The sequence below is a fragment of the Phyllobates terribilis genome, unplaced genomic scaffold (assembly GCF_046119375.1).
Source record: "Phyllobates terribilis strain yellow unplaced genomic scaffold, ASM4611937v1 Scaffold_5__5_contigs__length_657084704, whole genome shotgun sequence".
Classification (NCBI taxonomy): Eukaryota; Metazoa; Chordata; class Amphibia; order Anura; family Dendrobatidae; genus Phyllobates; species Phyllobates terribilis.
This window is the reverse complement of record NW_027362765.1, coordinates 471,034,832-471,061,097: the sequence shown is the minus strand read 5'-3', so window position 1 is coordinate 471,061,097 and position 26,266 is coordinate 471,034,832. Positions and strand designations below refer to the sequence as shown.

Here is a 26,266-nt window from a genome sequence, read left to right as displayed (position 1 = left end):
CACCACCTTGTCTTCTACTTCCGCACCCTGGTCCTCCTCCTGACTTTCCGGCAATTGTGTCTCATCATCGTCCACCTCTTGTGACACTTTCCCACCGTCACCTTCGTGTGACCGTGGCTGCTCAAATATTTGGGCATCGCTACATGTGATCTCCTCTTGTCCAGCTTCAAGTGGACCGGGCTAGAGGCCCGAATCTATAAATGGAAAAGTGAACAGCTCTTCAGAGTGTCCAAGTGTGGGATCAGTTGTCTCCGGGCACTCGGCATGGTGGGAGGAAGAAGGATCAGGGTGAGGAATATGCGGTCCAGACTCACGGCTACTGAGACTTGACCATGTGGAAGACAGGGTGGTGGTGGCTAAGTGACTGGAAGCATTATCCGCTATCCAACCAACAACCTTTTGACACTGCTCTGGGTTCAATAGTGGTGTGCTGCGGTCCCCTAGGAATTGGGACAGGAAGGTCGGGCGAGAAGATGTGGGTGCTTGTTGTGGCATCATTTCAGCTTCCCCACGGCCTCTGCCTCTGCATGCACCATCACCATCACGTCCAGTTCCTCGTCCCTTGTCACGTGCCTTGCCCATTTTAAATGGAGGACAATATCTTCCACGCTCACGACAAATGGCTGAAATTGGAGTGAATTTATATGTAATCCGTGTGATGGGGAAACCACAGTTTTAAATAACTGGCCAGTAGGTAACTATTTTGAACAGCAAACAGGTGTTGAAAACTTTGCTGACACACTGAAAAAAAATTAGAATGGAGGCCAGAAATGGCAGAATTTTCAGAAAACGTATATGTGATCCGTGTGATGGACAAACCACAGTTTTAAATACCTGGCCTGTAGGTAACTATTTTGAAGAGAAAACCAGTGCCAAAAACTTTGCTGACACACTGAAAAAAAAATTTGAATGGAGGACAAAAATGGCAGAATTTTCAGCGCAATTATATGTGAATGTGATCCGTGTGACGGAGAAACCACAGTTTTAAATACCTGGCCTGTAGGTAACTATTTTGAACAGCAAACTGGGGCCAAAAACTTTGCTGACACACTGAAAAAAAATTAGAATTGAGGCCAGAAATGGCAGAATTTTCAGAAAACATATTTGTGATCCGTGTGACGGACAAACCACAGTTTTAAATACCAGGCCTGTAGGTAACCATTTTGAACAGCAAACCGGTGCCAAAAACTTTGCTGATACACTGAAAAAAAATTAGAATGGAGGCCAGAAATGGCAATATTTTCAGCGCAATTATATGTGATCCGTGTGACGGACAAATCATAGTTTTAAATAGCTGGATTTTTAGAGCTGCAATATGGACCTGGCTGTATTCTGCAGTGCCAACAAGCAAATGGCGCAGAAAAACGGTGTTCTCTGGATTGCTTTTTAAGTAAATAATGAGGATTAAGATCCAAAAAAAAATATTCCTGGCCCCTGATACCTGGGCCTTTGTATAGAAATATCTAACAGCAGCAGAAGGCAGAACTGGAATGGAGCCTCTTGTGCTATATGCACTGTAGTCTGCTATATACCCTGCCTGCCTATATACATTGCTTGCCTGATATCTCTGCAGATGGATTAGTCCTCAGAAGGACTGTTTATTGAGATGGATATGTGTAATGTACTTGTTTTCTCCCTACACTACCTAATACACAACCAAATCTCCCCCTAGCTCAGCAGCACCTCTCCCTACACTGCCTGATTCCGGAGTAGACTGTGACGAGCACAGCAGCGCCAGGTCTGATATAGACCTGATGACGCTGTGCGGCCAGCCAATCACTGTAATGCAACAACCTACATGGCTGCGGCATTACAGTGAGTGGCAGGCAATCCCTGCATGTTGATTGGAGCTCTAACGAGCGCCAAACATGCAGGGAGGGGACCCGAGCATCCGCCTGAGCATCTGCCCGAGCATCTCGCAAGTACTCGGCGAGATCCGAGCATCTCGAGCACTGAGATGCTCGGGCGAGTACCGAGTACTTGTGAGTATGCTCGCTCATCACTAGTTGGGACATCATTTTGTGGTACTTACTTACATATAGTGTAACAGGTTTTCCTCCTGCACCTGTTAGTACCACTGTCCTCACAGACGGCACAGCTCCCCCGCTCGCAGAATGACTACTGGTGGTGGAGCATGTGACCAGACTTGTCCATCCATCTCCTCCAATCAAAAATCACGGCACATGGGAAAGCTGTTTATCAGAAAAGGTAGATGGACAGATCTGGCAATGGCTCTTCATATTGTGCTGCTCTCCTGATCTCAATACTATTTTCCATAATGAAATCTGTATATCTGATGAAGGACTGATCAACCAAAAGTCAAATGTACAATATATATGGATTGCTTATACATTAAAGAATGTCCTGAAAATAAAATGCACAGATTTGTAGTGCTGGGGTCTTTTCCATTGGAGGAGGCTGATGGACAGGTCTGGTCATTCCAGTAATCACTGAGAACAGGAGAGCCATGCAGTCTGTGAGGATGGCCGTCCTGACAAGAGCAGGAGGAAACACTGTAATACTTGTATATTAGTGTGTGTCACAAAATAATGTCCCCAACACATCTGATAAAAGAAATATTAAGCACTGAATGCCTTTAAAATTTTGCTATATCTAGAACATACATGTCAAACTCTGGCCCACAGGGTGGTTGTATTTGGCCCGTGACACCAGAACCACCACTCATATGTGGGCCCATTATTCTGTATGGAGGACTATGTGGGGCCATTATACTGTATGGAGGACTACGTGGGGCCCATTATTCTGTATGGAGGACTATGTGGGTCCGTTATTCTGTATGGAGGAGTATGTGGGCCCATTATACTGTAGGGAGGGCTATGTGGAGACCATTATTCTGTATGGAGGACCATGTGGGGTCCATTATTCTTTATGGAGGACTATGTGGGGCCCATTATTCTGTATGGAGGACTATGTGGGGTCCATTATTCTGTATAGAAGACTATGTGGGGCCCATTATACTGTATGGAGGACTATATGGGGCCATTATACTGTATGAAGGACTATGTGGGGCCCATTATTCTGTATGGAGGACTATGTGGGGCCCATTATTCTGTATGGAGGACTATGTGGGGCCCATTATTCCGTATAGAGGACTATGTGGGGCCTATTATTCTGTATGGAGGACTATGTGGGACCCATTATACTGCATGGAGGACTATGTGGGACCCATTATACTGCATGGAGGACTATGTGGGGCCCATTATTCTGTATGGAGCACTATGTGGGGCCCATTATTCTGTATAGAAGACTATGTGGGGCTCATTATTCTGTATAGAAGACTATGTGGGGCCCATTATTCTGTATAGAAGACTATGTGGGGCCCATTATTCTGTATGAAGGACTATGTGGGGCCATTATTCTGTATGAAGGACTATGTGGGGCCATTATTCTGAATGGAGGACTATATGGGGCCATTATTCTGCAAGAAGGACCATGTGGGGCCATTATTCTGAATGGAAGACCATGTGGGGCCATTATTCTGTATAGAGGACTATGTGGGGCCCATTATTCTGTATGGAGGACTATATTGGGCCATTATTCTGTATAGAGGACTATGTGGGGTCCATTATTCTGTATGGAGGACTATGTGGGGCCCATTATTCTGTATGGAGCACTATGTGGGGCCCATTATTCTGTATAGAAGACTATGTGGGGCTCATTATTCTGTATAGAAGACTATGTGGGGCCCATTATTCTGTATAGAAGACTATGTGGGGCCCATTATTCTGTATGAAGGACTATGTGGGGCCATTATTCTGTATGAAGGACTATGTGGGGCCATTATTCTGAATGGAGGACTATATGGGGCCATTATTCTGCAAGAAGGACCATGTGGGGCCATTATTCTGAATGGAAGACCATGTGGGGCCATTATTCTGTATAGAGGACTATGTGGGGCCAATTATTCTGTATGGAGGACTATATTGGGCCATTATTCTGTATAGAGGACTATGTGGGGTCCATTATTCTGTATGGAGGACTATGTGGGGCCCATTATTCTGTATGGAGCACTATGTGGGGCCCATTATTCTGTATAGAAGACTATGTGGGGCTCATTATTCTGTATAGAAGACTATGTGGGGCCCATTATTCTGTATAGAAGACTATGTGGGGCCCATTATTCTGTATGAAGGACTATGTGGGGCCATTATTCTGTATGAAGGACTATGTGGGGCCATTATTCTGAATGGAGGACTATATGGGGCCATTATTCTGCAAGAAGGACCATGTGGGGCCATTATTCTGAATGGAAGACCATGTGGGGCCATTATTCTGTATAGAGGACTATGTGGGGCCCATTATTCTGTATGGAGGACTATATTGGGCCATTATTCTGTATAGAGGACTATGTGGGGTCCATTATTCTGTATGGAGGACCATGTGGGGTCCATTATTCTGTATAGAAGACTATGTGGGGCCCATTATACTGTATGGAGGACTATATGGGGCCATTATACTGTATGAAGGACTATGTGGGGCCCATTATTCTGTATGGAGGACTATGTGGGGCCCATTATTCTGTATGGAGGACTATGTGGGGCCCATTATTCCGTATAGAGGACTATGTGGGGCCTATTATTCTGTATGGAGGACTATGTGGGACCCATTATACTGCATGGAGGACTATGTGGGACCCATTATACTGCATGGAGGACTATGTGGGGCCCATTATTCTGTATGGAGCACTATGTGGGGCCCATTATTCTGTATAGAAGACTATGTGGGGCTCATTATTCTGTATAGAAGACTATGTGGGGCCCATTATTCTGTATAGAAGACTATGTGGGGCCCATTATTCTGTTTGAAGGACTATGTGGGGCCATTATTCTGTATGAAGGACTATGTGGGGCCATTATTCTGAATGGAGGACTATATGGGGCCATTATTCTGTAAGAAGGACCATGTGGGGCCATTATTCTGAATGGAAGACCATGTGGGGCCATTATTCTGTATAGAGGACTATGTGGGGCCCATTATTCTGTATGGAGGACTATATTGGGCCATTATTCTGTATAGAGGTCTATGTGGGGTCCATTATTCTGTATGGAGGTCTATGTGTAGCCATTATACTGTATGGAGTGCTATGTAGGGCCATTATTCTGAATGGAAGACCATGTGGGGCCATTATTCTGTAAAGAGGACTATATGGGGCCATAATTCTGTATAGAGGACTATGTGGGACCATTATTCTGTATAGAGGACTATGTGGGGTCCATTATTCTGTATGGAGGTCTATGTGTAGCCATTATACTGTATGGAGTGCTATGTAGGGCCATTATTCTGTATGGAGCACTATGTGGAGCCCATTATAGTGTATGGAGGACTATGTGGGGACTATTACACTGCATGGAGGACTATGTGGGGCCATTATTCTGTATGGAGCACTATGTGGGGCCCATTATACTGTATGGAGGACTGTGTGAGCCCCATTATACTGTATACTGGTTGGCCCGCGACTTTGTCCAAGTTTTTCATTTTGGCCCTCTGTGTGTTTCTGTGTGTCTGTAGCCCTGTCTTCAATGCAGAGGAAATGTGCAAGATCAAACTCCATTCATTGTCTGCTGGAAATGGCCAAGTGCAGGACTCAGCTTTTATCCGGCAGTCCCATAGACAATGAATGGAGAGGAGATAGAGCATGCTTCCCTCTGCCTTCAGTCCATTCAGGATGGGCCTGCAAAGCTCATTCTTGAGGTTCTAGAACTCCGATCTTGGGATCGCTGGGTGAACTACCACTGGGAGTAAGTTATCGTGATAAAGGATTTCTTTTACGGATGGACACATATTGTATGTGCAACTTGCTGACAGTGATTTAGAGTACCAGTGTGGGCTTTACAGTCATACTTTTGTCCTATTTTTTGGATTAATGGATACTCTATTAGACAGCTAGATCAACTTTTAATATATACTTTAATAGAACCATAGAATGGTAGAGTTGGAAGGGACCTCAAGGGTCATCTAGTCCGACCCTCTGCTCAATGCAGGATTCACTAAACCATCTCAGACAGATGTCTGTCCAGCCTCTGTTTGAAGACTTCCATTGAAGGGGAACTCACCACCTCTCGTGGCAGCTTGTTCCACTCATTGATCACCCTAACTGTCAAAAAGTTTTCTCTAATATCTAATCTGTATCTTCTCCCTTTCAGTTTCATCCCATTGCTTCTCGTGTTTCCATGTACAAATGAGAATAAGGATGATCCCTCTACAGTGTGACAGCCCTTCAGATATTTGTAGGCAGCTATTAAGTCTCTTCTCAGTCTTCTCTTTTCCAAGCTAAACATTCCCAGATCCTTTAACCGTTCCTTGTAGGACATAGTTTGCAGTCCAGTCACCATCCTGGTAGCTCTTCTCTGAACTCGCTCCAGTTTTATTGGACATAAATATATTTAGTTAAAATGGAGCCTTGAACAGATAGACCAGATTTGCTTTAGGACATAGTGTATACCAGTCCTTCTATCCTGAGTGGGAAAACTGGCCCCATAATGGAGCCCTATGGAGCTCCCTCTCACCTGTGTACACCACTGACTAGTGGATCATTTAGGGGTCACTGAGTCACCAAGAAATACAAAGATATGTAATTTTTGACGCTTACAGAAATAGTAAATGCAGTTCTGGTCGCTTCACTCATTATGTGGAGTAACTCTATAAATTAAATGGTCCCAGTTTAGGCTTATCTGATGGACAATGCAATGACGAACAAAATTTCCACCAAAAATAATATTTTAAGCCTGAAAAATTACTGCAAGGTGCCGATCACTAAGTGTCTTCCTTGCTGTCCACTGCCTGACGTCTAGTATAACATGTCTAACATGTCACCTGCCGCAGAGATACTGGGCTGGATTACAGGAAGCGGGGGTGGGTCATTATCTGCTTGCTCCTGCTCTCCTGTCTGACAAACTGCATACAGGTATAATAGTGGGAAAAAGGAAGTTCCAGCACCTATAGTGATGGCAAAATGTTAATAAAGAGGAACCGCCCATTAAAAAAGAGTGAATGGCAAGGTACAGTGCACAAATTTTGTGACCACTATGGGACATATTAGACTGGTATATGTCCACCAAAAGCAGTTTTAACTTGTTGTGGGGGATATGGGCAGCAATTCAGTGTTTTTATTTTGGCTTTGGGTCAATGACAGATTTGCTTTATCTTTATGATGGTGTTTCATGATGAACTTTCAGTGTAAGCTGTATATATTGTACAGTATTCACATCTATAATGTCCCCATAAAAGTGTAAAATAAATCTGCTGACATTAACCAGCTGACAATCACCGACTGCAGGAACTTCCTCATGTGTCACGATAACCCCCAGCCCCCCAGGTTGCGGTAAACAACACTGAATATAATTCCTGCCTTTTGGTCAGTGCCGCTGAAATCTCTGCATGAGAAGTTCCTATTTCTGGCGGTGACGCACTGGCCTATTGTCTGAAGCACAGCGAGGACGCAGGAGAGGAGCTGCACACAAAATAACCTCTTTCTCTGGCAATAACAAATTTGCATTTCTACTGGATAAAATAAGAAAAGCAAATTATTCTTAAAAGTCAAGTGAAATAAGTCATAGATAATCAATGAGGTTTGCACTGATGTTATTGTTTGTGTGGACAGGATCCATGAAGGACATCTCCTAACAATTTTTAAACAGATCCCATTTACTATTCTGTCAATGATGCCAAGGTGAACAGAACCTTAAAGGGGGGTCAACATTTAAATATTTTTCTAAAGACTAATAAAAAATGCAATATTCACTTCACCAAACCCCTTCTGCTCCCATTCTAATTCTGCTCAGTTCCCCGCTAGTCTCCCTGCAGCACTGATGTCACGATTCTGTTGTCAAATTACCCGAGGCCAGGGGTTCCTTCCCTGACTCTAACGCTAAGGTTGTCCTAGCTATCCCTGCTCCCAGATTACTTCTGATGGTGAAGGCGCCGGGGCCCCGTACCTTGCTGAGCTCCTAAATCAGCCTTATATCTGTCATCCTCCCCCACTCAGGAGGAATAGTGTATGTATATACACAAACGAAACAAGGAAGGACGTACTGGAATAAATGAAAATACCAATCATAAAAATATGCACTCACAGACAACAGAGGGAAACACCGGTGAGAAAAGGAAGGGAAACTAAATAGGAGAGGATGAGGATTTGCACACAGCCGAAACACCTAACAACAGTCACAGATCAACACTCCAAATGCCTCTACCAACAACAGACTCTTCCACTCCTCACCAGGCAGTAGAAGACTTAACAATGGCAATCCAGATTGCCAGAGGCGAGTATATATAGGAGAGGGGAGTGGCCAATACTGAACAGCTGAGATCATCCAAGCTGGAAAGCTACAGAGACTCCAAGCAGAACAGTTTAACCCCTGCACTGCTAACAGAAACATGCACCGTTTAATATGAGGGTGAAATTGCACCAATTCTCTGGAATGCTCTACCCCAATAAATTAGGACCAACCAGAACGTACACAGTTTTAGGTGATCCCTAAAAACACATCAGTTTAGCGCGGCCTATCATGTTCCCTAATCAAAGTTGTTTTTATATATAGCCCATTCACTATTTCTCTGAAAATAATTCTCCATCAAACTCCAAAAGCACTACAGATACTGGCTGGTGATGAGCTCTTGCAGCCTTTATCTATCCCCCATTCCCTCAAGATGTCTGGACCATCATTGTAAATAAGCCCCTGTACTTTGTGTCACCCCCACCTCATTGTAGATTGTAAGCTCTTATGAGCAGGGTTGTCATTCATTTTTGCTTTAATTATTGTATTATCTTTAACTATGTTACTTTTCACTGTTGTATATGATCCTCTGAACTGTAAAGCGCTGCGGAATATGTTGGCGCTACATAAATAAAAATTATTATTATTATTATTAAGTGCTTCTGATCAGTGTAGGAGTATGTGAAACCAGACACTACAGTCTTCTGGCCCCTCTATATCACGGTAAACCCGTGACAACCGATGACTTCCCGACACAAGGACATGTGACCACTATATCCAATCACTGGTAAAGGGGGTCAGCACTTAATTAACTGAGCGGCCATTTCCTATGTGTTGAGAGGGACCAAGAAGAAGAGATCAACTGGGGATAGGAAAAGCATTGGAGCAATGAGGTGTCAATTCTTTTTTTCACAGGAAAAAACAACTATGCTTCCCAGTACCTGGTCACATTACTAATGCACTACACGAAGCAGCAAGCCCCTCTGATAAAGAGGCGAAGGCGACAAACACTCACACGCCTACTATTCATGGGGGACGGTCGCTCCGTATTATAAATGTACCGAAGTAAGGATTGTATAAGGCGCCAGTCACACAGATACGTGTAGTGCACCATGCCGGCTTATAGCCTATTGGTGACATCCATGTTATTAGGTCAGAGGGGCTGCCCAGCCCTATGCAAGTACACCCTATAGGGACAGACACCCCAGTTCCCCAGCGAACACTAAAGAGCACAGCTGCATCCTGCAAAAATTAAAAAAAAATGTATAAGGTATTAATTGATATTTTGGACACAATACACAAGCTCACAACCCCATTAAGGATCCTCATTGTCTTACTATTCCCTATGTTAAAATAAAAAGCAATTCACAGAAAAGGATTTGTAGTACTAAGACAATGGATAGTTGGCGTTTGAGCGGTTGTTGATCAGTATTTTGCACAGACGTTGCCTCCATTTTCTTATAATTGGGGCCTGCTGCATCCTGTAGTGCATCAGTAATATGTCCAGGTATTGGTAAGAATGGCTGAGTTATTCTGCGAGTGGTAATCGTGATGTCATCTCTTCCCGTCAGGCAGAGACGGTCGGAGTGACAGCACTGCAGCGTAGAGCACATTCCTGGGGTATAGATGCCATCTTTGTTTCTTTTCTTAGCATCACTTCCATAGTGGACTTAAATAAAAATACCCCTGAAAAATCCTTTAAAAATACTAGGTCTTCAGCCATCTTTTTCAGCATTTTTAAACACGTAAAAAAGTGCACAAATTTCAAAGTCTTCTATCCATGTTTTTAGAGATAAAACTCATGCCTATTATAGTCTATAGGGCTGTTCACATGTTCATGTATTTTTGCAGATGGAGTGGTCTGCATAAAAACAGAGACGTGTCCGATTTTGATCCAAGTCAGAGATCAACCAATGCAAGTCTATAGGACCATGAAAAAAATCTTCCGATTTTCATGTTTGTTTGATAGGAGAAGCTTTAGAAAACTTCTTGTATGCAAATAAACTGATGGTAAAAACTAACAGATTGACTAAACACTGAGGAAAATCTGATCCAAAACACTAATGAAAGCTGTTCCACTGTTTCTTTATTTTTTGTGTACGAGAAAAATCACTGATTTCTGAATGAGCCTTAACTCTCAGTCAGAGTTTCTATCCATTAACGCATGTATTAGGCTATGTGCCCACAATCAGGTTTTACCAGCGCTTTGGAAGCAGCGTATTTTTGCTGCGTCCAAAGCGCTGTGTCCGATCCCGCGGGTAAATCCGCATGTGTTCATTGAACACATACGAAGTTCCGCACCCTATACATTGTATTGTGGAAATATCTATTGTGGAGACTCGCGTCTCCACAGCAGAAATTGAAATGCTGCGGCTCGTAAAGCCGCACCACCGGTGAGTTTACGCAGCGGCAAATAGAAGCACAGTGGGCATAGGATTTCTATAAATCCATCCACTGTGCTTCTAATGTAGAACGCAGCGTTTTGGACATAGCGCAGGTGAGCTACATCCAAAACGCTGCAAATACTGATCGTGGGCATGTACCCTTAAAGTGGTTGTCCAGGCTTTACACAAAAGTCAGCAGTCACTCTATATGACTACAGACTTGTGAAGCCTCACAAGTGAATACAAGTGAATTGAGCGAGACACGTATGTCTAATCGGAATGTGGCCGGGACTATGCATATAACATACTTGTGGTCACATAACCACTCAGTCTCGCGGCCGGCACAGCTGCGTGCAATCTGAGGATTCTCAAGTCTGCAGTGACATAGATAGAATGTCCACATTTCACTGATTCCTACCAATGCCATATTATTGAATTGATAAATCACCCCAGAGTCTGTTTGTTTAAAATACTGCACCAACAAACTTTATTTTTCAACATAAAACCTATCTATACTGTGTTCATAACTGCTTCATAGTCACTCCTTGTAATTGTAGCTCATAAGCTACTTTACATTCTAGACAATCCCCAGTGTATCCTATGAGATGCTGTGTCTGCCTGTCCTCTCTGCCTTCTGCTTGCAGCTAACAGGGAATAACTTATCATCAGCAGAAGGCAGGGCAGACAGGCTGCAGTTGCATCATATGCCATTTACTCCGGAGTGTGAAATTACACCACATATGATATAATGATACTCTGCAGTGAGAAGCTACATCACGTAGGATACATTAAACTCTTACGTATAAGTCAATGACAACAATTTTATGTCACTGCTGCCATTAGATATGACAGAGCAGAGGAAGTGCAGTGTGGACTCTGCCCTCTCTGCAAAGCCAGAGGCATTATGGGAAATGTAGTCTGTAGTAGAGGAATCATATCAGATTTGAAAAATGAACCAAAATGACAGACAATCCAAAAATGGAACATCAGCGAAAAGAAATTGTACAATATCTATAATTATACAAATTGTTAAGGATATTTCCAAAGACTCAAAGATGTTTCATAAGTATGAACACAGAAGAGCCTAATATTAACCTATGCTGCACTAAACAGGCGAAGCAAAATTTGTTGGAGTGTCGCCTTATGGGCTTACTATCGCTTAGGGACTTTTGCATTGGTAAATAATTGCTGTCAGACCACAGTGGTCAGCGGAAATCAGCATGAAACAAGCAGGGTGTTGATATGTATATACTTTCAGAAGTTATGCTTGTTCTCTCTAGACATAATACTAGATAAAGTAGCTGTGATCGCCAGCGCAGGAGGCCACAGCAGGAGCCAGTGTAACGCTGTTTACCACAGATCAGCAGAAAACCTCACTGTAATGCATTATGCAGAAGCACTGACATATAGAAAGCAACCGCAGCAGTAAATTGCTCTTTATCACACCTTCTGTCTACGCTTAATATCTTGCCGTCTGCACAGACAAAAATACAAGACTGGGAATCAATGGACTATCCCTGCAGACATTGCATTGATAGTGGATTCTGTATCATCAGGCTGACTCTTTGCATCTTTTGAGTGTGCAAGCATATTAAGGGATGGTCAAGCTCACTTTCTTTAAGGGGGTTGTCCACTACTTGGACAACCGCTTCTGAATCCCCCAGTAAAATAATAACACCTACACTCGCCTCTGGTGCCAGCGCCATTCCAGGGGTGTTAGCACTGGCTCTCCCAGAGCTCCCATGACTTTGTCATGTCATGCTATCCCTGCGGCCAGTCAGTGCTGGCTTCACTCTTCTCTCCTATGGATGTAATTGGCATCCCGAGGAAGAGAGAGAACAGCAGCAGCTCTGACTTCCTCCCGATGTCTTGATTTGTCCAAACGCGGAGAGAATGAAGCCAGTGCTGATTGGCAGCATGGATTGCATGACAATGTTACGCTTTCCCTGGGATAGCCAGTGCTGACACAGCTGGAACGGCGCCAGCACTGTAGGCTAGTATAGGTGTTATTATTTTATTGGGGGAAACGGGGATTCAGATGGAGTTGTCCAAGTAGTGGACAACCCCTTTGAGGCAGTGAATGTTCTAAAATAATAAAAGAAGGCATACTCACAGCCTCTCATTTTTTTATATTTAGTTGGACAACCCTTTAAAATGTTTGACCTGTACGGTCAGAATCTCTGATTACAAACCTGCTGCCTGCCTATATTTCTGAGGTCTTTCCAATATAGAAAAAAGTCACATGGAACCTCATTTCTTAAAAGAAAATAATGGAGAATACTGAACTTACTTCCTTTGCATAAAACAATATTCAGACTTGCCCCTGAGGCTACATTCACATATCCATATCAGTGTTTCCATCACCATTTTTGTCAGGTGTCATCTTAGTTGCTTCCACTTTTTTTTACCGAGGCAGGCAGACTGCCTGAACTTTTTTTTATCCATTGACTCTTAACAAATTGTCAATCAAAAAAGGATGAAACTTGGATGTGTTCTTTTTCATACTTTTTAAATGGATGCCTATAGACTTTAATGACCGAATCTGATCAGCAAAACGGATGAGAATAGCACATGCTCAGAGTCTCACGGACCGGAAACACTGACCAATTTTTCCAACTGATGTCTGTATGGATCAATGAAAGTCTATTGGTCAGTGTGCTGTCCGAAAAAAAAAGAAAAGTACAGCACTAGGACGTGTCACACGGATGTGTGAATGAAGCCTTACCTGCAGGCTGCTGTTAGACACACCATAAACCTACAATATCCATGAAATCATCTCACGATACTTATAATTCAATGTTAACTTTACTATACAAACAGCTGGAAGATAAATGAAATATTAATGTCTTTTGTGCCTAACAGAAAATTCACCTCTGGGAAGAACACAAAATGGCAAACAATACTTCTAGATATCTCTGTACATGCGGCAAGTGATAGAGTATGCCACACTTTTTAAAGAGAAAAACTTTGTATGACTTTTTATTACATAGGAGGCATAGGGAGGTACGGTGCAGCCCTATAAATCATCATGGTAGCCCTATTATGAGTGCATATGGGTTAGATGACCAACCTTTTCTTAATATTCTAGTAGGACTATTTTAACCGTATTTTGTTATTTAATCTCCAATTATGAATATAGCAGATTGATAACTGAGTCCTCTGTATTTTTGGTTTCGCTCTATTAGCTAAATTGCATAATATTTTCTGTGCCATTTGGGCTGACTATGTGAAATTTGTAATATGCGGCCATCATAGACATAAATAATATCTCAAATGCAAAAGTATTTTTCATATTTTCTAAATTGCACCATATCCATATACAAAATACGAAGGATATCTCCAGAGACTCAAAAAGCACTTATAATTTTCAGAAATTTGCATTACTCAAAATAAGACACTAACAAATTTACCAGATAAAAACAAACTTATCTATAATAGTTTAAAGGAGCACTCTAGTGAACTTCATATACTGTAATTCAGCCAGTATTATCTTATTTAGTTGGTCCTTTATATCAATACTTTCATGTTATACTTCTCTCCAGTTAGATCATAAAATCACACGATGAACCCATGTGAATTACTGTACATGCTTTTATGTTTTCTGGAGGGAGGTCATCATCTCAGTGACCAGAACTGCCTGTGTGATGAATTGCAGGGACTGTGTCAGGCTCTGTGCCCACTATCCGTTTTTTAAGCGTTTCCGCAGCGGCAATTCCGCTACAGAAACGCTTAAAAAACGCTTGGTAGAAGGCCTGCCATGTTCCCCAATGATAATCCGCATGTGCTGTGCACATGCTGCGGAAATTCCCGCTGCGGATTATCATTGCGGAAAAATCCGCAGGACTACCTTTAATTTTGCGTAAACGCGGCGTTTTCGCCGCCATTGACTTGCATTGGAACGCATGTAATCTGCATCACTGCATCTGTACATGCAGAATCCATGCGTTTCAATGTGCGGATGGTACCCAGGTCTAGAGGAGAGGAGACTCTCCTCTGGACCCGGGTACCATATTACCTGTAAAAAAAAGAATAAGATAAAAAAATAAATATTATACTTACCTTCTGATGGCCCCCGGAGTCCTTGTCTCAGCTTGCCGGCAACTCGCGGTAGACTAAAGGACCTGCGCTGACGTCATTTAGTCATGTGACGGGTCACGCGACGCTGACGTCGGCAGGTCCTTAAATCTACCGCGAGCTGCTGGCAAGCCGAGACGCATCGGATAAAGACTCCGGGGGCCATCAGAAGGTAAGTATATTTTTAGTTTTTACCAATTCTTTCGATCACACTATATAAATCCATACTGTTTGCATGGATTTATATAGTGTCACCAAGTTGTCAAGCACTTTCCAAGTGATGCTAAAATCGCTTGGAAAGCACTTGTCAACCCGCATGCGGAAATGCATGTGAAGAACGCTTCACATCCGCATGTCCCTGGCAGGAAAAACGCATGTACAATCCGCATGTACAATCTGCATGTACAATCCGCATGTACAATCCGCATGCGTTTTTTCTGCCAGGGAGATGCAGAAACGCTCAGGAAAAATACAGAGCATTTCTGCATCGTGGGCTCATAGCCTTAATGAAGATCTCTAATGTGCAATGGAAACTTCAATCACAGTTACTGATGATGACTGCATGGCTCCTTTCACACAATTATAATGTAGATAATGTAGATGAGGATAATCACACCAGCAGACAGATACTGGCTCTAGCCACTGGCATGATATGCACCGAATTAGCAAATCACAATGAAATAAAATGTAGGGTGAAAGATGGGAATCAAGATGGAGGTTAAAGAAAAGTTAAAAAAAAAAGAGGTCAAACTGCATTAAAATAAGTACACCATGTGTTAAAGAAGTGCAAAGTGTGAAAGACAATCAGATGGGGGTGAAAAGATATCTGGCACTCCGTGAGTGAAATAAAATCTTCAAATTTACTTCAGGAACATAAATATAGACACGACCGGTCAGCAAAACCAACGCGGTTTGACCAAAAGGTTTTAATCATGGTTCAATCAGATGATGAGTGCAGGGATAGAAAAAAATATGTCACTGGACTTTTTTAATAATAAACATTTATCAAAGAATTATATGATTGCTGTATAGACAATAAATTAACAGGAAGTATGGGAAATTATCCTGATAAACTATTGGTCTGACAGGAGACAAAATGATCACGTAGCAACCTTCCCAAACACTAGCAGTCTCTATGAAAAGCACTTCTAGGTCATTGTGTGATAAATAATATATGAGGTACAAGGAATGGCTGACGTTCTCTGAAAGAAATCTAAAGGGAAAATGTCTAACTCCATGAGTAAGTTTCATCTCATCAATCACACACTCAATCAATGGGTCTGGGGTGTTACAAGTGACAATATACAGTTAGATCTGTTCTCACCTCACTTGCATGCTGCAGCTGCTCAGCAAAGTCCTGAATCCGCATTATGGGACTGCTTCTGAAAAACAAGTAGAAATCATCAATGCATATAATGTCCTAAACAGATATATATATATATATTATTTATTTTTTTTTTTTTCTTAGGTCTTTTATTTCAATGATTTTTATTGAATTTAATGAGTTTGACAATAGGTAAATGCTATATCAACAATATCAATAATAACTGATTTTTAACCGGGAAAGGGAAAGAGGAAGGGAAAAGCGGGACGGCAAAAGAAAGGAAAAATTAGGACGAATTTTATTAGAATAAAACTAAAATTATTCATATAATAGGGATAAAGGAAAGGGAGAGGGAAGAGAAAAGGGAGAGGAGAATAATCTCCTAAATATTATAACACAAGTGATCAGGTTTGGTTATAGAAGAAATGTCATCCATTAGTTATCTACATATGAGAATCACAGAACAATGATACTTCTGCATCTAAAGGAGAAAACCAAGAGCAACGCCACTCCTGAAACTTAACACATGAATTTTACGTGGATTGTAATGTATATTCTGCTCCAAAATCTGCATTATAGCCATTGATTTACATGGACCGCACAGTGGAAAAAGTGATATGTCGCTTACTTACCATACGTGGATTCTGGGTGGATTCTACAAGGATATCTCATTGGGTACCTGGAAGTGTATTAGTCCCACTGAATTATTGGGTCATTTTGAGAAGCATGACCCCTGCAGCCAGTGCGCAGCTTGTATCCCCTGTTAGTCACCTGTGTACAGGAGAGTGGCCTCTCAGTAATGAGAAGAGCTCTTATGGGAGCGAGCAGCAGGTGACACAACACAGGAGTCAAGCACACATCTCCACAGATACCGCACTTATTTGCTTGGGCTCAGTCACATGCTGTTTTATGTCAACACCTTTGTTGATGGTGGTGATTGACTGTGTGCTTACTGTAAGGAGTGAGGAGCTCCTCACACAGATCTAGAACGATTGCTTGACCAAATGAGACAATAACTGGGACAAAAGGCTCTGGCCGTGTCCCAGGTTATTAGCTGAAAAATTTGAATTTCTTCCCCTCTAAAATAATAAACCCACATGTAAATGTAAAGGGTTAACCGCATCGTGTAAAGTGAAGCCATGTCCCTAGTGACATGCCATTACTCTATAAAATCAGAACAAACCCTTTAAAGATCTGTATTCAGGTCAAAAGTGGGCAGTTTTTTCTCTTATTTTATTCCCGCTGCTCCCCTGACTATTCTGTTTTTTTGTTGTTTTTTTTAAATCAGCCATATGGATCCTTTCCATTTAGTGCTAATTTTTGTGTTCTTTACCAAGGGGGCATTGCTCAAAGGCAAATAATGGAAAGCAGCCAAAAGACACCCCCCCCCCCCCCAGAGAATTCTGTGAGACTCGCCCCCTTGGTAAAGATCATAAAAATTAGCAATAAATAAAAAGAACCATATCTCTGAAACTGAATGGCAGAATTTAAAAAGAAAAAGAAATTTACTCCATGGAGCAATGCAAATGAAATAAGAGCAAAAACTTTCACTTTTGACTTGGTGACAGATCCTTGTTAAGTGTCACAGTAGATCCTATTGTAACACAGCATGGGGCGTAAGCTGTAAGCTGCGAGCGAGGTACTCGTCTGTTACGACCTGGAACATTACATGAAGGTGGGAGTCCTGGCTGGGTATGTGGACTAGCATGCCGCACGTAACCGATGTTGCTGGTTTGCCAGGACCAGATGTTTCACAGTTCAATGAGGGAGACCACCATTCAAAAGTAAACTTTTTTATTGAACGGGAAGTTGGTTGGGAATATATACAAGTGATAGCAGGTACACAGTCTTATGAACGTTTCCTTTTCAAATTAAAAGCATTTTCCACACAGTTTCCTACCTTCGTTTCTCTATTGTTCTCTATGTCCACTGTTTCTCACTACTTCACCACAACCCAGTTTTAACACTACAGTCCTGCTTAGCAATAGTCATTTACTTGTCCTGCGGTTGCACATCCTATTTTCCCTTTAGGGTGCCAGTATAGCTGGTAAAGTTGATGCTCGGGAACTCCCGCACAGGACACTTTACTTGTCTCACATACTCAGTCCTGTTTAGTCCCGTTATATTCCAGCGTTATATGCTCGGAGCCTCGTAGCTAGGCGTCTTCTCCCAGAACCCGTCCCCGGAAGGTCACTCCATCTCTTAAGTCACTTCTGCTCCGGATCTCGCTATAACTATTTCTTCGGTCTCCTCTCACTTAGGGTCACCCCAGAAAGTGGTACTGCTCACCTTGGACCTTTAGGTCCACTTGCTATGCACTCCAAGCCTTATCTAACTCTCTGACTGGAACTTGTAACTTTACCTGTAACTTACCCCCTCCCACTCTGTCCCAAACATTAACTCTAAATGTCCCTACAGTCAAACTACACACGCACATCACAAATCACACTATACATCACAGTCACACAGCATCGCATAACATTTTATAATAATAAACTTGCTTCTTCAAGAGGAAAAAGTGGGCAGCATGTCCATCTTACACTATGATGGAGGTGAGTAGAGATAAATTGGGATGGCTGCAGTACCTCTGCACAGCTGGGTGGCTAGTGGGTGCAGATCCAATTCATTCTACTGTGGCCCTTTTTATTCTCTGGATCAGTTGCGGTACCAGAGGATGACCCCCACCACTGATAAAAGGATGGCATGTCGTAGTGATATACCATTACAGTACAAGAAAAGAATGACCATGTAAGTAGCACAGTGGCTGTACAGCCCTAAGGTCAATGGACCCTATGAACAAGACTAAAACAGAAGAGGATCTGCCACGATATGGAGCAACAAAGGGAGTATAGAGACACCTGAGTCAGGGATGGACATATCATTGGTGTAACCTGTGAAGCTGCACAGGGGCCTAAGAGATACCATTTTGACCCCCAAAGCAGGTGTAATTGTGCATTATTATGGACTTCAAAGGGACCATATATTGTTCCTGCACAGGGCCCCTTTACTGTCTATGTCTGCCAGTGACCTGAGTTACTTAGGGACACCTCAGTAGCCTCTTTAAGGTTTTGAAAAACAAATCTATTCTTGGTCTTCACAATGATGCTAAGCAGTGCAGTGTTTTTGGATACTGCTTGAGCTCTTCCGATTATCATCTCGTGCAGGATGACTAACGTAGTACAAAATGAGCGTTTCATCCCTGTGACCTCTCGATTGTCTGTAGATGTTCCCCGTTATGTACCTAGTGTCATATTCAGCAGGATAATAAACATACAGATTATAGTTTACACCTCAGCCAGTCTACAACTGACTGAAATATGTGAACACATCTGTAGACATGTGGCTCTTACAATGTACCTTGCACCTTATCTGGACTCTCCCTAAGTCCTAAGTAGAAGCTCGCTAACTTATGCCTGTAGTAAAGCAGGATAATATTATATAATGTCTTAAAAAGTATCTAAGCTTGAATAAAGTTCTCACTTAGCAAAAGTTTTAATGGGTGTAGTCCAAGTCTTAAAACCCCCTCCAATCTTTGAAATGAAGGGACAGAGGAACTCAATGGATCTGTGAGTCCACACAGCGCTCTGCTCGAGTCTCCGAATAGAGTAGAACTGAGACAATCACAGATGAAGGGGAAAATCCCAATGGAGGCCAAAGGAAACGGTCAGGAGTGAGCATACACGTACTCATCAATTGTGGCTGGAAAGAGGCCAAAAATATTTTTTTTCCAGAACCATGTAGTCTAACAACAACAAAGAGTCAGTGGTAAGGCTATGGGTATGTGCACGTGTTCAGCCCGGTAGCAGAATAGCACTATACAAATAGCACTAGGTGGTAGAAGAAACTAGAAGAGATTTGCATGAGGCTCTAAGTGAAAAGTTTTTGCACTTGAAAGGTCCAACACTACCTGATAATTCTCTACCTACAGTTTTAGAAGGTCCTTAATAGCCCCAATTACGTGTACGCTTGAGATGTATGCTGACGAAGGCTATCTAGTCAAGGAGGTGGATACACAGCAGAATCAGTTCCAGCTGTTCCAACCAGATATGGTTTGATGTCTCAGAAGAGGTCAAATGGCTTATTATGATTTTTCCCTTTCCTCAGGAACAATAATTATTAAGCTATAAACAGTGGAAATAAGGCAAGAACACCTTGATATGACTCTGTAGCAGCTCCAGCTTCTTGATGGGATAGACCTGAGGGACCACCAGTAACATTTACTCTGGGGGTCCACTGTTCAGCTACATGTAAATATTATCCTCATGCTCAAATCTAACTCTTCATAACCTGGTAGTTTGTTACATGAATGATGAGATGCTGCCATTTTATATAGTGAATCAAGTGTATTATGCCAACTACAAACTATATAGGGTGTGGGAGGGTCTACCGGGGGATTCACCTCTGCTCCTATGAGCTAGTTTCACCCTGGTCCTGATTAGCATGTAATGTGACCGGACATTAAACTACATTTTCATGTACTGGAGTAATAAGGACAGTGTTGGAGACTGCAGGTAGAGGGCTGTCAGTGGTGGCACTTCTAGGGGCAAAAACCTGCTTAAAGTTTCTTTACATCCCTTTCATATTCAATAATCATTATTCTATTTGGAGTTTTTGCAGATAAAATGAATAACCTGCAAGAATGTAAAGTTATTAATATGTTATTTTTTGTTAGATTTTTAGATAAGGAGAGCAGATACATTTTCTGCATGAGCTTATGACGGTACAGACTGTTCTATGAGTTTTTCTCATAAAGAGCCCCTGCTTCCTTCTCCAAGACACTGCTATTTAAATAATAAAATTCTTGTGGCCTGCAATCACCACAAGGGGGAGCATAGTGTCCTCGTTAAACTGAAAGTGCAGTGAGCTCCTCCTAGAGGCAGGGAGGAAGAACTTTACCATTTAACTATCTGATTTTGTGACTTTTAAGTATTGGATTCAGCACTCTTCATAGGAAAAACAAAACTTGACCACTATAAAAATATATATAGCACTTTCTAGGTGTCGTCTGTGTCTGTGGGCCTCTCTAATGCATAGGCCATGCCTGGTAGCCCATTCAGCCAGTCTGCACCGGATATTGTAATTTTTTATTAAATATTCTTACATAGATAACTAATATTTTGCACCTTCAGATACATGAGTTGCTTTCCTGTGCAGATTTAACTTTCTCAATACTCAGGAGATTATATCTACCCAGAACAGCAAAGTAGCCATCTACATTACAGAGCAGATGAAGAGTGCAAATGTCAGGAATCTCTGTATTGTGTGCCATTGCCTCACTGATTATGCACAGTAAATATCCCCATTGCAATAAAAATAGTTATGTCAACTCAAGCTAGAACATAAGTACATTTACAATAAACAAGACGTCTTGTAGATCATTTACAAGCGTCAGTCATTACATCCTTATAAGTAAGAAAGTCAGCACTCATTGGGTATAGTTATCAATACTGTCTGATCCATAGACAGGCAGACTTAGGCCACGGCCCCACTATCAGTATTTGGTCAGTATTCGGTCAGTATTTTTTCTCAGGAGTGGGAGCCAAAACCAGATGAGGAACAATCAGAGAAAAGGTATAATAGAAACAAGTCACCAATTCTGCATTTATCACCCACTGCTGGTTTTGGCTCCCACTCCTGAGAAAAAATACCTAATACTGGACCCTCTCACCAGGTTTTCACCACCTAATCTGAGAGCAGCATAATGTAGAAACAGAGACCCTGATTCCAGCCTCTATTGATTCACTTACTGGGCTTCTTGCTGTTTTGATATAATCACTGATTTATCAGCAGGAGATTATCACTAGAGGACTAGTAAACCTGCTGCCATGTAGTCCTCCTTATTTGTGAGCTTTCTATAACCCTGCCCCCAGCACTGATTGGCAGCTTTCTGCCTATACACAGTGTACACAGAAAGCTGCCAATCAGGGGTGTGGGTGGGGTTATACAGAGCTCAGCATTCAGAGAACTGTCAGATCGGCAGCAGATAAACAGTGATTTTATTAGAATTGTGGCAAGAAACCCTGTAATTGAGACATCTCAGGAATCAGGGTTTCTGCCCCTAATTCAAGCTGTTTTTAGGTGGGGCATCAAAAACCTGGTGACAGAATCCCTTTAAGCTCCCATACACATTAGACTAATGTCGGCCACCGGCCAACTAACTGTTGAGGAAAATATTGATCGAGCATGTCCAATTTCGGATTGCTGTTCGTTTTGTTTTCCCACAGACACGCGGACAGTAGAGATGTCTGCCGGTGGTTTTCTCATACAGAACACAACAGCGCTTGAATGAACGAGCGCTCCTGTCTAACGCCTCTTTCACACGTCAGTGTCTCCAGGATGTGTGGTGACAGTTTCCACACGTACCGGAGACACTGAAACACGTGGTTTTTTTCACATGTCAGTGTGTCTTCATGGACTGTGTGTCCATGGGCAAAACACGCTGACATGGCTGTTTTTTGCACACAGCACGAGCCGCAAAACATCCCACACACATGCACACTGATGACACACGGATGACATCCAGTGTGACACGTACCAGCGCCTGGGAAATAGCGGTACAATTAGAGCTGTTGCCCATCGCCAGGTGCTGGAGGCAGTTCTCATTCTCCCCTGCTCTTCAGCATGAGCGGTCGGCGTGGGACACTATGGATTCTTTCAACTGACAGCTGAGGGATATTGTTGCTTTTTGTTTTTTTTCACTAGGGACAAGGGCTTCAGGGGATTAGGTGTGTGTAATTAGGTGAGTGTAATGTGTTTTTTATTTTATTCTTCATTTTATACTCTATATAGACAGCGGGGGATGAATACAACTCTCAACATTGTCCCCTGCTCGCTCTGATCTCAGTGCGAGCAGGGGACAATGATGAGAGCTATGTCCAGCACATGGTGCCTGGGAACAGCTCAAACTGTGCCGGCTTTTCTCAAGCGCCGGTACGTGTGATACTGATGCAGCACACAGGCAGCACACGGTTGCCACACGTATGCAACACACGGACACGGATATCTCCGAAACTGTTTTTTCCAGTACTGGAAATATCAGGACGTGTGAAAGAGATGGAGAGACAGCATTGTTTGACAGTCTAATGTATATGGGGGGCCCTTAGACTAGACAGTTTTAAATCCACCAGATTTATCACAGTGGTTCATGATGTTTGGTAAATCTGTTTTTCTTTTTTAGATTGTCTGGTCTAAGATTGCACCGCCTATTGGCTTACATTGCGACAGAAATGTCCTATATAATTTTGGCGAAGCCACAACTATAGTGTAGATAAGTGTGGGGTCTTCTCTCGCTATTGTCTGTCTATATTCAGGTGACTATCCTTTTGTGCCAACAATAGGTTCCTATAGGTGATTCTGTTATGCATGATATTTTCCATTACATGACAATTAGCTTTCACATCTCCACATGTATTCAAATATCCACTCTTTTGCTGTGCATTTTGATGTCTACATGCACGGATTACTAACCATTTGCTGGTATTGATGACTCCTTTGGATTTATCTTGTTAGTCCTTATGGGATTAGCACTATATAGTGTTGAATATTTAGACAGTGGAGATCTTGTTGTATTTTACCTTGAGCCTCTTTATATGCTACAGACAGTTGTACTTTTTAAATGGTTTTAATCTTTCTATGTTTTTGGCTTGTCTGTCTCTTTAATAAAGATGTAATATATATATATATATATATATATATATATATATATATATATATATATATAAATATCTGGTGCAAAGTATTTTTTTGCGCATTTATCTTGATAAATCCTCTCTTACTGCCAGCATAATGCCCAATTCACCGAAAATATTTAACTAATTCTATAATAAGTAATTTTATACAAATGTAACCCTCCTCTCATAATGCCCAATTCACCGAAAATATTTAACTAATTCTATAATAAGTAATTTTATACAAATGTAACCCTCCTCTCATTAAGGAGATCACATTTTAGCAAAACTATACTATGTACTAAAACGACCGTAATAACTTTGTTTAGGAACAACAGAAATACTGAAACTAGGGCAGAAAAGCCACAGGGAGATCAAATAATGAGTGGCGGCTCAGAGGCCTATTAGTAGTTATGGTCTCCTGAGCCACAGTTGTACGCATCCGTATGCCGATTTACAGGGCAATCAGTGCTGTATGTGAAGCCAAGCATCTCGGACTATGCTTTGGCTTTAACAGAGAAGGGGACTCATTTTCCTATTGAAATAAGCAGCCAGCCCCCTTCAAACACAGTACTGATCACTTACCAATACAGGATGCTCTGTCTTGTTTTGGGCACAAAACAGAAGTGGAGCTGCCAGGAAAGATACTCAGACCAAGACATCAACGGAGTTTTGATGATGGATATAAAATAAGAACATTTTTGAATTTGAAATATTAAAGGGCATCTGTCAGTAGGATCGACCCTCTTAAGCCATCTGTATGCACACGTAGGTCAAAGGAAGCTGAAGAACATGATATCTTGATATCTTTGATCCGATGACTTATTCCAGAGTGATCAACAATTTTCTTAATATGTAAATGAGCTGTTAAGATCTATGGGCCGGACATAGATCTCCCTGAGAATCTGCCTCCAGAGATTATTTAAAAAGAAAGGGGGAGCTACCTGTGTGAGACATGTAATCACTGACAGTCTTCTCTCCTGATCTACATGTCTCACACTGGTAACGCCAGCTTTTATTTAAAATAACCTCTGGAGGCAGATTCTCAGTTAGATCTATGTCCGGCCCATAGATTTTAACAGCTCATTTACATATTAAGAAAAACATAGATTTCTCTGGAATAAGATATTGTATCGCAGATATCAAGGTGTCATTTCATTCAGCTTCCTATGCCCTGCATTCCCATATAGACGGCTTACGAGGTTAGATTATACTGACAAATTCCCTTTGACCATTTTTTTCTATTTTGAAACATAGGGTGCTTGAAAATGGAAGCAAAGGCCTGTACATGTTACTATGGGACTTTTCTAAGCAATTTTATTTCTAAAAATAATCTAGAACCCATATCACAAAGTCATATATAGCCTCTCTTTCTTCTGTAAATGCCCTGGCTTTTTGGCACACATAAACCACACCACCCAATTCACATCTATTCAATCTATTCATGTTCCTTGCATTTGTTTGCTTCAAAACACAGGATCAAACAATGTGAAAGTGTGTCGTGGCCTGCGTCCCTTGTCCCAGCCCTTAAAATTGCCAGTGCTCCACATTACAATGCATTTGGCACTAGCAAGAGAACGAATGAGCCAGAAGTCAGCACAGATCAAAAAGCCACAGTCAGACCAGCCCAGCCCGGAAAGAGTAGCCTCCTACCTCAGAAATGAGCAAGGCTGTTGGTCACTGCAATCTTAAGAACCACCTTAGGTTATCCTGGAACTCTAGGGGGTACTGAGCAGGCAAGGGACAGAATTGGAGCAGGATGGGACTGACAGGCAGTAGAAGGGATAATTGTGTTGTAATTTTGGCAATGCCAAGGGTCAGACAGCTGGCATTCCGCTGGGAGGGCAGGCAGCAGTGGACACTTTGCTCTGTCCACCAATGCAATCCAATATATATTGCAGCACTGTGGTATATTTTAGATGCTGCTGGGAAGGTATGTTGTTCTGCACTGTGGTATTTGTTTGGTGCTGCTGAGGAGGTATGTTGTGCTGCACTGTGGTATTTGTTTGGTGCTGCTGGGGAGGTATGTTGTGCTGCACCGTGTTATTTGTTTGGTGCTGCTGAGGAGGTATGTTGTGCTGCACCATGTTATTTGTTTGGTGCTGCTGGGGAAGTATGTTGTGCTGCACTGTGTTATTTGTTTGGTGCTGCTGAGGAGGTATGTTGTGCTGCACCATGTTATTTGTTTGGTGCTGCTGAGGAGGTATGTTGTGCTGCACTGTGGTATTTGTTTGGTGCTGCTGGGGAGGTATGTTGTGCTGCACCGTGTTATTTGTTTGGTGCTGCTGAGGAGGTATGTTGTGCTGCACCATGTTATTTGTTTGGTGCTGCTGGGGAAGTATGTTGTGCTGCACTGTGGTATTTGTTTGGTGCTGCTGGGGAGGTATGTTGTGCTGCACTGTGTTATTTGTTTGGTGCTGCTGGGGAAGTATGTTGTGCTGCACTGTGGTATTTGTTTGGTGCTGCTGAGGAGGTATGTTGTGCTGCACAGTGTTATTTGTTTGGTGCTGCTGGGGAAGTATGTTGTGCTGCACTGTGGTATTTGTATGGTGCTGATGGGGAGGTATGTTGTGCTGCACT

The 26,266-nt window shown here is 42.2% G+C and overlaps 1 protein-coding gene across 6 annotated transcripts in view; it reads right to left on the bottom strand.

Moving 5' to 3' along the window:
- The window catches only part of FAM13C (family with sequence similarity 13 member C), a 503,775-nt gene that overhangs the window by 42,011 nt on the left and 435,498 nt on the right, over positions 1–26,266 (bottom strand). For 4 of the 6 annotated variants that reach the window (XM_073685472.1, XM_073685466.1, XM_073685468.1 and 1 more), the window contains exon 10: positions 16,020–16,077. In XM_073685472.1, coding sequence (XP_073541573.1) covers positions 16,020–16,077 — 58 coding nt within the window. The remainder of the gene's footprint in view (positions 1–16,019; positions 16,078–26,266) is intronic. The other 2 variants (XM_073685469.1, XM_073685471.1) reach the window with 1 other exon arrangement.